Here is a 12,543-nt window from a genome sequence, read left to right as displayed (position 1 = left end):
CAATTTGGATATATTTCTTTACTTATTTTAGTCTCCAACAAAATATCTGGGAGTGAAGACTTTTCAAGATTGTTAATTCATTAGTAAAATGTTTTCAAATAAATATTCCTGAGATTACTAAACTTTTTATGGAAACAGTGATCCTTTGTAGGCAACACAACACACCTACCAAGTCAAGATAATCACCCTGCCAACTTCTCAAAAGAACAACATTGTAACAGGACCAAAAGCTGGCAAAGTGCCTGCCGGTGGGCAGTCACAGTGAAGGCTGGGTTCTCGTAAGGGTGCGCAGGATTGCTCTGGCCTTTAGCTTTAGCGAAAGGCTTGTGTACTAAGTTGTCAAAAGTAGCAAAACCCAAACCCAAACCAAAAACCATGGCAAGTCTACAGAATATTTAGAAATTGGTCCAAAGAATAAATTCTAAAGCAGAGAATCTGGGAGGCTGTCAGTTTTCAAAAGCCTCTCACACATGCTGTACCAGATACAACTCTGCAAGCAGAGGAAGCAAGCACACTAATCACAAATACGGAAAGAAGGCAACAACCTGACACAACTATTGATGTGATACTGAAAATAGACAATATTAGAGACTGCAAAGTCATGGTTTTCATGTCAGCATCTTGATTACTCTGATGAATATCCTTTTCCCCCCTTTTGGGGGGAATAATTAAAAAGAATTAAGAGAGTAGGAAGATAGTGACTTTCTTATAGTAAAAGACATATAGGAATGTAAGGATAAGGGAACAGTTAGAAAAAAAAACCACAATCAACTTCTTTATTGTTCTTTTAATTTCTTTCTATCCCTTTGAAAAAATAAAGGTCAGACTGAAGGAAAGAGCACTTTTTGCTTGCTGAAAAAGATAGAACATAGCACAGCTACAGGCGCGATAAATCAACCTTTAATGGAAGTAGAAAATGTTGAAAGAAAAGGTATAAGAAGGCAGAATTTGGCTACTTCTAAATAATAATTTTGTTAAAATAAATGTATTTTTATATTCCTAAAATATTGAAAAGGTCTTAGACATAATATTAACAATAGCTTTGTTACTATAATTTTTCTCATTATAGCTCAAGTTTTAAACACTTCAAATTTGGTGGTTTTAAAAATAATGCTCAAAAAGACACCATTTTCTAAGTTGCTCTAAGAAAATATAAATTGCTACACACACTACTGTGAGCACAAATCACTCAGTTTTGATAAAGCATACTTTTACTAAGACAGTAAGGCAGTATTTTCATATTCTGTGTATTCTGGCCTACACTTGCACAGAATACTGAAAGTTGCTGAAGTTCTATTATGTAATTTTAACTGCATTTCACATTTTATAGATATACATCATATATTTATTAGTGACCGCACAAAACGTAATTTTTCAGTTGGTCCAAATTGCAGAAATAGCAAGAATGGTTTACAAAGGACAAGGGAACAGAGTCTTGCATGTGGGGTGACACACTGCCCTCTGGTGTCATTTTAGCTCTAAACCCTTGACAAGAGAATACATTTTAATTTTGTTTTGAAATGCTACTCAATTTAGACTGAAATATTTCAAAGTAATATACAAAAGCAACCACCTCTACTTTATATCTAAAAAAAAAAAATCTTAAAATATCTAGAAAAGGTTGGCTCCAGGGACCATCGGCCACTCACAACAAAGCAAATGGGAGGAGAGGACTGAAGATCGCCAGCTCTCTGCAACACCTCTTTTAGTTTTCAGAACAAACACTGAAAGACTTCTCTCATGCTATTTGGGTGCCCTGCTTCTCCCAAGTGACAAGGAACACTGGAAATGTGTACAATAACCAGATAGGTCTTCAAACAGAGCCTAAAAAGGGCCTTCAGGAACACTGACAAATCACCGCTGTCACTAATTCAGTAAGCAGCCCCTGTGTGCTAACACACCCAGGGAAGGACCCTCTCTAGAAGGAAGAGAGTTCTTAGGATATTCCCTATAATGTTTTATCTCATCATGCCAATAGCCATATGGAACATCCTATGTCTTTGAAAGCCATTCACTTAGAGATGGGCTGGAGCACACTGTTGATCCAAGAATAACTAAAAAGTTAATTTAGCTCACAGTGTAGACGTGAACACCTCCACGTGGCATTCGTTATTTTATGTCAGGTAGCTTCACCTGGCTCTATCCAAATTTCTATGTCCATCCGTGCTATGCAGTCCACATGAAGATTTATATTTAGTAATGTTTTATCAGATACTTTTCCTGGTCTTCTGAAAACTAAAATAGCCACAATTTTTTTTTTTTTTAAGATTTTATTTATTTATTTGAGAGAGAGAGACACAGCGAGAGAGGGAACACAAGCAGAGGGGGTGGGAGAGGGAGAAGCAGGCTTCCCGCAGAGCAGGGAGCCCGATGTGGGGCTCGATCCCAGGACCCTGGGATCATGACCCGAGCCGAAGGCAGACACTTAACCACTGAGCTACCCACGTGCCCCTAAAATAGCCATAATTTTATTGAGCCCCCAATAGTGATTAAAAAAAAAATATACGAGTGGTGCCTGGGTGGCTCAGTCGTTAAGCGTCTGCCTTTGGCTCAGGTCATGATCCCGGGGTCCTGGGATCGAGGCCCGCATCAGGCTCCCTGCTCTGCGGGAAGCCTGCTTCTCCCTCTCCCACTCCCCCTGCTTGTTTTCCCTCTCTCTCTGTGTCTCTCTCTGTCAAATACATAAATAAAATCTTTAAAAAAAACAAAAAAACGAGATTAGGCTTTGCTAATGTTAAAGTATCATGCTACAAATGTCTTTTTAAAAAAAGGTTTGCTACTAAGAATAAAGCATTAAAAACTCTCCCAAAGGTATAAAGAATGTACGTGACTATCCTAAAGCTGATGATTATATTCCTAAAAAGAGTCTTCCACTTCACTAACATGTAATTAATAAACTATGTAACATAATTCTCTTATCCTGGTAGGCAGGGCTACAGCATGTTAAGTATCACAAATAACAGCGATGCGATCTGAATTCTTATCGTTTTACCCCATGTAATCTGGCAGAGAATTTTTCTCTTTTTACAATATGATCATCATGACCAATAAATTCCTCCAATTTGTATTGGAAGGATTTCTTCCTTATTGAAACTGGTTACGGGGGCGGCTGGGTGGCTCAGTTTGTTAAGCGACTGCCTTCGGCTCAGGTCATGATCCTGGAGTCCCTGGATCGAGTCCCGCATCAGGCTCCCTGCTCAGCAGGGAGCCTGCTTCTGCCTCTGACCCTCCCCCCTCTCATGTGCTCTCTCTCTCTCTCATTCTCTCTGTCTCAAATAAATAAATAAAATCTTAAAAAAAAAAAAAAGAAAAAAAGAAACTGGTTACGGTTTATTTCTAAAGGGACCATATGTGTTATTCAGTGCTTAGTATTTGCCCATTGACTACTTTAAAAGAGACTTTTCTAAGACTTTAGTCATTTAAAAAAGACTCAACACATAATTCTGTATATTGACCATTAATTTTATACCTCAGTTTCCATGGTTAAGTCATTGATAATCACATTAATTATATTTTTATATACCATAGAATAGTCACCTACTTTATAGTTAAATGAAGTTTCTTATTATTGTCCATTTCAGCATTTTAAAACTTTTCCAGAATGAAATGTGTCTAGAGAAGTGATCCATGTAAGAAATGTCACTTGGGCAACTATGCTACATAAGAACTGTATAATAATATTCTAGAGAATGACTCCACAGAGTGGAGACATGTTGACATGTCTGTACAAAAAAAGAAAACCGTAAAACCCAAACTTCTAACCTCAAGACCAATAAAGCATTAAGATTCACGTAAGCTTACAACATTTTCATCTTCTTGTTCCTAGTTTTGGTAGAAAAGGAAGGAAGGAAACTAATATTTGTTCTGGTCTACTGTGAACCAGGCACCATGCTGGGTATTCTTTTTACACCTCCCATATTTGTGGTAGAAGATGCTGGGCTCTCAACATCCCCTTTTTACTGTGATGTGGAAACAGGCTTAGAGAATAGAGAAGTTAAGCAGTTGTCCACACACCTCACCAGCTAAGCAATGTGGGGCTGGGTTGTCTGAGCCTTCCCACTAGGACAATGGCCTTCAAGAGTGTTCCGCGTTCACCAATCGGAGGGAGTCTCATTGGGAATCAGTAACTAAGGCTCCCCAGGCCACTAAGACAGTGATTCTTAAATGAGAGGAAGAGGAGCCCCTGAAGAGCTCCTTAGGAGATTCTGGTAACTCCCAGCCCAGAACCCAGTTCTCATTCTACAGACGATGCCTTGGAGGTCAAGGGACTTCACAAACACAAAGGTACTGGGTGAGCAGCACAGTGGCCACCGGGTCCTTGGCTCCCATGCCTTCCCACTCTTCTACGTGGCCACCTGCATTAATATTACTGTACTGGCCAAAGCAAAGTTCTAGTTCAAAACCATTTGGCAAAAAAGTGTGCATGGAAAAAGTACAAATATTATATAAACACATTATATAATATTCATTAAAAAGATAAACAGCATTAGTTCATGCATTAAGGGCCAAAGTATGAATGAAAATGTATAAATTATCCCTATTCTGCAAAATCTATCCAAGTGATTATTTACTTTAACAACTACAAGTAGTAAAAACTACTTTTATAAGTAGCAAAAATAATTTAAACATTTGAAATAGCTCACGATCTTAAACTTACCTTAAGCCATAGCAAGGCAGAGTGAAGAGCCTGAATAGTGCCAGGAAAACTCTTAAAGGAAGCAGGGTGAACACATACAGAAATGCATCCAGGCACAGAAAGATTCCAAAAACCATGAGCTGGATTTTAAAAGGAGAGAAGAAAACAAGAAACAAAACTAAAATAAATATTCTCTAAATAATTGTAGATGAAAATTTCAAAAGAGGGATTTCTAAACATTGTTAGGATTCATTTCTCAAAACTTAGCTACGTGAATTACAAGTTAGTAGTTGGACTTGGGCACATGTGCCACATTTAATGAAAAATCCTCTTTAAGTGCAACTTTGTATTCTTCTCCCAGGGCCTTTGGTTTACCACCTAGAAAAGTCAATTACTCAAGAGATAATCTGCCCCCGACCACAGCTTGGAAACACCTGATATGGACTTCCTCAAACTTTAAAGATACTGTAGAAAATCTTTCAGATAGAACCTTTAACTCTAACTTGATTCTTTATGATTTTGCTGTCTCCTATTTGTCAGAGTGCTTCATGGGCAAGAAAGACTGAGACATATATTGAGTTAAAATACTGTCTTTTTGCCATAAATGTGTAAAATGATTATTACTTTTAACATAATTTCACGTGCACTCAAATTTGCTGTACTCGGAAGGCATTATTCTTAACTGGAGGAGTAGCTGCTAACCTTTGTACCTCTTCCCCTTTCTTATGCGCTTGCCCCATCCTTCCTACCTACTATTCTGTAACATTATACCTTTGTCCCATTAAACGCAGGACTATATTTCACAGGAGGGTAGAGTCTTTTGATGGCTTGGGGAAGTGGCCACACCCAGGCTACCACACTCAGCTACTGGACGAGGGGTGACTTTCTGTATGTCTGATATGCAAACATGGTACGCTCTACATGCCCTCACACATAACACTCCATGTAACCTCAGGCAATGAACTGTCCTACGTAAATTTATCAAGTAGTTAAAATCCACAATGTAATGGGCAGAACTGTGTCTGTCCAAAATTCATATGTTGAAGTCCGAACCACCAGTACCTCAGAATGTGACCATGTTTGGATACACGTTCTTGAAAGAGGTAATTAAGTTAAAATAAAGTCATTAGAGTGAGTCCTAATCGAATGTGACTGGTGTCCTTATTAGATGAGAAAATCTGGACACAGACAAGGACAGAGGAAAGATGATACAAAGACACAGGGAGAAGACACAATCTATAAGCCAAGGAGAGAGGCCTAAGAAGAAATCAACCCTGTTGACACCCTGATCTCCATTCCCAGCCTCCAGAACTGTGAGAAAATAAGCTTCTGTGGTTTAAGCCGCCTGGTCTGCAGTACTTTGTGACACAGCCCTAGCAAACCTTTAAAAGAAAGGACACATTTTATTAACCTTTTGCAAGAATGTCTCAAAAGAATATGTACATATATGGGCCAGATTTCTCAATCAGAATACAGAGAACCTAAGAGCTTTTTTGTTTTTTTTTTAAACAAACGAGATTCACTATGAACACCAATGAAAGTACCAAGTCATGTGCTGCAAACCACTTTCCAGTCTTCCCTCCAAGGCTGCTGGCCAGTCAGGCATCCTGTGTGTGGCCAGCACAGCTACGGTCCTGCATCTGCTTCCTTGTTCTACATACAAAAGAGTGTTGTAGAAGACAGCATGGTCCACGGAAAGCTGGTGGTCCGTATTTATTACTCTCCCGTCACCAAGAAGCCTTTCCCTGTTCCCTGGTGGACTGCTGGCTGCACTCCAAAGGCAGAAACTACTAGAAGCCCACACATCCCAAAAGGTATCTCAGTGTGCATGCAACAGGAGATCGCATACTGGGAGGGAGAGTAAGTGGCTGTCTTTCTCCTGACCTTCCACTGGGGATGAGCACATTACTCATTCATCCAACATCTACAAAGCTGCTAATATGGGCCAAGTAACACGCTCAGCCCAGCAGGCACAAAGCCAGGCAGGACACCAGGATGGAGTTTAAGCTCATTCACATCTGAGCACAGAGCCACCCACACAGAGACTGCCACTATAACAGAACTAAGTTTTCAAGGAACAGGGGAGCCCTAGAGAGAGAATGGCCAAACCAACTTGGGGAGATCTAGGAAAAGCTCCAGAGGAGACCCTTGAAGACATCTGAGAAGAGGAGGGCTACTGCCACACGGAGAGGGCAGACTGGGCAGAAGAGGGGATGTGGGGGGGGAAGGGGGAGGAAGTTTCCAGAGGAGGAAGCAGAGCAAGAGCACAGAGGAGGAAAGAAATTATGAAGACTAAAACCTCTTAAAGAACAGTACAGCTGGGCGCCTGGGTGGCTCAGTTGGTTGAGCGACTGCCTTCGGCTCAGGTCATGATCCCGGAGTCCCGGGATCGAGTCCCGCATCGGGCTCCTTGCTCAGCAGGGAGTCCGCTTCTCCCTCTGACCCTCCCCCCTCTCATGCTCTCTCTCTCTCATTCTCTCTCTCAAATAAATAAATAAAATCTTTAAAAAAAAAAAGAACAGTACAGCTACCTTTCTCTGGCTTTGAGGAATTTGTATTCACATCGTTCACGGTGAACAACAGTAACAGAAGTCACATTTGAAACCAGCCCGGCAGACCAAGTGGGCTAGCAATTATCTCACATGGTATGCTGACCACGGAACTGCCTGGGGCGGTCAGTGTCACAGACTGTCACATAAAACTGGAAGGAAAGCAAGGGGCCGCGGTCTGGGGACACTGCAGCTGGGTGGAGGGAAAGCACTTGTGTCATGAGAACACACAATGCACAAGAAAAGCAACAGAAATGCCTTTCAGGTTCTGGAAACATGGGACTGCGGACTCAACTACTGCACCTGCTACTCAGATGGTGCACTTTCTCATAAGGCTCAGGCTCTTGTTAATTCCTTACGGATGAAAATGAGAAAATCTCCTAATAAAGTAAACAACACGTAACCACAGAAACATTCATCCTTGAAGGAGGTAAAGAAACCATGCCAGGTGCAGGGTGAGCCGGGCGCCCCGCAGGACATTGCGTGGGCATCTCTCGGTTCATTCACATGCCACCCCCCCCACCCCCCGCCCCGAGTTTGGAGGGCCCGGGCAGCAGTGGCTCCTGCGCTCACATCTTCCAGGTGCGGTGGTAAGAGCCTGCTACTTAATCCTCCTGACAGCTCTTTGAAGTGGTTATTACCATCCCTACTTGACACTTGAGGAAACCGCAGCTCTGAAGCTGAACGCCTGCCCAAAGCTGGGGGTCAGAATAAAGGAACTGGCGTTTGAGCCCGAGTCTGCCCGACCCAAGGCCCTGCACGCTCTCTCTAAAGCAGTTTAAGCAGAGCAAAGAGATCCTACTCCCTACTTTTACTAGGCATAGGGGTTAACACAATTTTCTTTGTGCTAACTCTTGCTAATTTGCCTAGTGTCATAAAAAACGCAAACAAACATTTAATGGATCAAACTTATAAAAGACAAATAAATTTCACATATTTAGATTTATTGCTGACTTTGAAAATATGTTACTAAGAATTAAATGCTTTGGGCATATATTATGAGAATAATATGTACTTTCACACCTTCAGTTACTTTGCATGGCAAAGCATGATGAAAATATTTCAAGAAGAAATCGAACATGGAGTTTCTGGCTTTTGCTCCTCCATTCTGTGCATCTTCCCAGTGATGGAAGAAGACACAATGCTGTACATGCTTTTGTGGGAAACCTTCCCCGGGCTAACACTCATTCTTTGAGTTGTTCCTCCTTTTCTCTTAATCAAATATTGTGCAGCTTTCACGGCAGAGACTATGATAGCTGAATAAAATCTATGACCACTATTTTAAGAAGGCCAAAGTCTTAAAAAGAAAAAAAAAACAAAACTCAAAGTTTTGTAAAGGAGCAAACTGCCCAAAGAAGAGGATTCAAACTCGAACCATGATCCACCATGAGAAAAATACTATGTTTTCATATGCACTCAAAACATTCATAACCACGCAAAAACCCAAAAGAAAAGTTTCACCAAAATAAGGTTAACTTTTAGTCCATGGAATTCAAGTTGATATTTTCTACTTCCCCTTTATAAAACAATATCAGTCTCACTAAATTCACAACCCACTAAAGGGTGGTAACTCACTGTCTGAAAAACAGGTCCCCGGAAAGGCAGGCTGGTTGGAACTCAGTTCCCTTCATGGGCAGCCACATGGGCAGTGAAGACAGTTCAAAGTGGCTACAGGGAGCTTTGCAGAGAATTTCGGAGTCAGAACACACTGGGAAGCTCTTTGTACAAAAATGAACGAAAAGCACTGAGACACAAAATTACAGATACTCAATTTGAGAATACTTCTCTTAAAGTTCATTCTCAGAAGTAGGGATTTATTAAAATTTACATGGGCAAATAATTATTTCAAAATAATCTGCTTAATTAATAAGACAGCTCTTGCGAATCTTTAGAATAAAAAACCTGTAAGAAGGAACACTGTAAGGAAAGAAATGTCAGCAGGCCTTTCTGTCTTGCAGGAGCTCTCGTCTGGAAGGACTTCGGAAGCCTTCTACAGGTACTGTGCGGTGCACCCGGGCACTGCACCCACGGCCTCAGTCCATCCTCCCTCCCCTACCCAAGAGGCCAGAAGCACCCCCTCACCCCTGCTCTGCAGTGAGACTCAGGAGCTTGCCTGGTTTGTGAGCAGCAGAGACAGGGCCAGACGTCAGCCTGCGGAAGACACAACTCTGAAAATGGAATCACTGTTTCTATTATGACACCTGTTACTCATCCTTCCAGCCTCAACCTTGCTACTGTATTTGGCCTTATACATATTTTTTAAAAAAAGATTTGAGGGGCGCCTGGGTGGCTCAGTTGGTTAAGCGACTGCCTTCGGCTCAGGTCATGATCCTGGAGTCTCAGGATCGAGTCCCGCATTGGGCTCCCTGGTCAGCAGGGAGTCTGCTTCGTCCTCTGACCCTATCCCCTCTCATGTGTTCTCTCTCTCTCAAATAAATAAATAAAATCTTTAAAAAAAAAAAAAAAAAGATTTGACATAGCTTTTAACATCTGAACTTCAATGTTAAGAAAACTACAAAATGGCACTGATTCTGCAACACTGGTCAACAAAACATCACAGGCTAGTGAACATTTCCACAACCAGCTCTTCCCACATTCATTTTGGACCTACTACTATTGCTCTTCATCATTTGAAAAAGACTCACCTCAAAAGAAATAAATTAAAAAAAAAACCTCTCTCTGTGGAGAATGGAGCAGGGTTTCTTAACCTTTTTAAAATCTGTCCCTTTTTAACAAAAATATCCTGCCTTCCTTTCAAGATTTCAAAATAAATAAAATTTTATGGCTAAAATCAAAATAGCACAATTTTGGATACGCCTCTCTCAATTACACAAACCATCTTCTGGCAATTCTGAATACCATCTCCTCCACCATGACCACCACACAGCACCCACTGGTGGGGCGTGGCTGGCCTGGAGCAAAGCAGGAAGCCGTGTTTCCCTTTTCTTCCCTGGCCTCACAATTTATAAAGCTCAGGGTCTCCTCCTGAAAGAGCTGAGACCATATCTGGCTCAATTCTACACTGGGGATCAAAGGTCATTAGGAAGGACATCTTCCCCTGGGGAATTTACAATCTAGTGAGCTGGACACAGTGCTGGTGAATGACGTACTCTGAGCAGGGTGGGCAGGAATGGAGTGTGGCATTGGGGACTGTGCACCAAGGGGAGGAGGAACAGAGTTAGCAAGGATCTCCCACAGAGGAGACAAGAGGGGCACTAGATTTTGGCAGGCACGGTAAGAAGGAACAGAATTTCAAACAAAGGCAAGAGTAAGAAGGAACAGAATTTCGAACAAAGGGAAGGGCATGCCCCGGTGCAGCGTGAGTGGGAGGCTGAATGTGATCACTATACAAGAGGGACAGAAACCATCTTCAGTAATTACGAAGGAACACATACCTTTATCCTGTGTTCCAGGAGTTCTCAACAAACCCACATGCAGAGGCCCATTATTGGAAGAATGGATTATCATTCTTAGGAGAATAAGTTATCAATTTAAAAAGTTTACAAATGACTGACTTTGAAAGCAATTACTGCTTCAAGGTCATCCCTATAAAAACTTTTATTTACCTGAATTCAAAAATTCGTACCCCCAGGAAGTCTGCAGTCTAGGAGGAGGCAAACAACGGATTACCGTGACCCAGGGACCTTTATAACAAAGCAACACTGCATATACATATGTAACTGCAGAAAACAGAGGAATGTGGATGAAAGCCTTCGTAATAATCACAATCTACACCTGACATATATTTTAACATGAGGAATAAATTTCTTAAGAGGTAAATAAAGAAACAAATTAAAGATTCTAATTTGCAGAAAGACTAAGGTCCTGGATTTTCCTGCTTCTTTTACAGCCATGTCGAATACTGTTATACTCTAAGCACTTGACCCACATTGATTTCTTGAATGCTCCCAACGCCCCTTGAGGCAGGGACCACTACTTGGTGTTTGCGAAGAGCAAAGAGCGCTGTAACACAGCGGGCTGGACGGGCCCTGCGGACCCTAGGGCACATCTGAGAGTCCCGCTGAGGAACAGAGGTGTGGCAGCTGCTGCCGGCCACCATCACACCACCACACCACTTCTCAGCTCCAATCTACTTTTTTAGGGAGTGATCAGAGCATTACAGCAAGCTGAGTAAGCAGAGAGGACAGTGAAGGAGAACAATGGTCTGAGTGAGAGATCACAATGGCCTGCAATGGCACAACGGAAAGAGAGAGGAAGAGAGAGATGTAAAACTGTTTCCAAAGCTAACACGACAGAAATAAGTTCCTGATTCAAAAAGATAAACACAGGCCCACAGTGGCGACTTCATAAGTTGTCTTTTAACTACATCAGTGAATGGGGTAGAGCCTGAAGTCTTCGGCTGGTTGTCCTAGAGCTGTTGCATGGGTCCTATACGCCCAACAGGTAGCGGGGCCTCCACCAGGCCACGAGGCCCTGGATGCTGGGCCGCTCCGCGATCACCTCCAAGCCCCACTTCTGGAGGGGGCTGCCACTGCCATTGCCAAACGGGTCCTGTCCTCCAAGAGAGTTAAGAAAGGTGAAGACTGTTGCAGAGGCGTGAAGAAGCCTTGGCCACTGCCACTCCAAGCAGGGGGCAACAAGCCTCAGAACCTGAGGAATGTCAGCCTGGGCTGCCCAGATTCTGGATTCTGAAAAATGCAGATCCCCATGGCTTTCCTGCTTCTGAGCAGCTTCATGGTGGGACATCTGAGTCAGGGTGTGTCACAGACAAGAGCTGCATCATGAGAAGAACTTAGGGGAATGATCGCCCAAACACACTTCCTTGAAATGAGCAACTGAGCAGGATGCCCCAGAAATTGCTGCCATACACGTGGGTCTGGGTAAGTCCTCAATACAGTTTCACCATGAAATCCCAGGACTGTTTTCCTGAAATAAAGGCGAAACGATGGCTGTGACTACACTTTGTTAACACACACTCACACTGAGAAACAACGAAAAGGCTTTCTGTGATAATTCTGAGTAAGTTCATTGTTTTGAAAACAACTTGTGGAATTATTTTTTGCAAGTATTACATCCTCTACCCCCACCCTCAAAAAAGCAGATCTAAGTTCCTCCCCTAGGTAAGTACAATTTCCCTTTCTGTGAAGCTTTCCATTTGCTCCTGTTTCCCCTGCTCCTCGTACGCAAACTCACTCAGAGTCATGGATGATCAGCTCTCTTAAGATGCCCCAGTCCAACCCCATAATCTCTGACAAAGAAAGTCAAAGCCCAAGGAGGTTCAATGCCTTGATCAGGCCACTCGCCTATCACCTGCAGACCTGAGAAGAAAAGTTAACATTACTGAATCTTGACCCCCAATCTTCCCGTGTCACAGTAACATTTGTCCCTTTCAATAAT

General features: G+C 42.3%; 1 protein-coding gene across 1 annotated transcript in view; it reads right to left on the bottom strand.

Annotated features, from left to right (window-relative positions):
• The window catches only part of TAPT1 (transmembrane anterior posterior transformation 1), a 60,263-nt gene that overhangs the window by 29,086 nt on the left and 18,634 nt on the right, over positions 1–12,543 (bottom strand). The window contains exon 3 of the mRNA XM_044912775.1: positions 4,658–4,776. Within this exon, the coding sequence (XP_044768710.1) occupies positions 4,658–4,776 (119 nt within the window). The remainder of the gene's footprint in view (positions 1–4,657; positions 4,777–12,543) is intronic.

The sequence above is a fragment of the Neomonachus schauinslandi genome, chromosome 2 (genome assembly GCF_002201575.2).
Source record: "Neomonachus schauinslandi chromosome 2, ASM220157v2, whole genome shotgun sequence".
NCBI classification, from domain to species: domain Eukaryota; kingdom Metazoa; phylum Chordata; class Mammalia; order Carnivora; family Phocidae; genus Neomonachus; species Neomonachus schauinslandi.
Note: the sequence above shows the minus strand (reverse complement) of the source record. Positions and strands in the feature narration are given on the sequence as shown.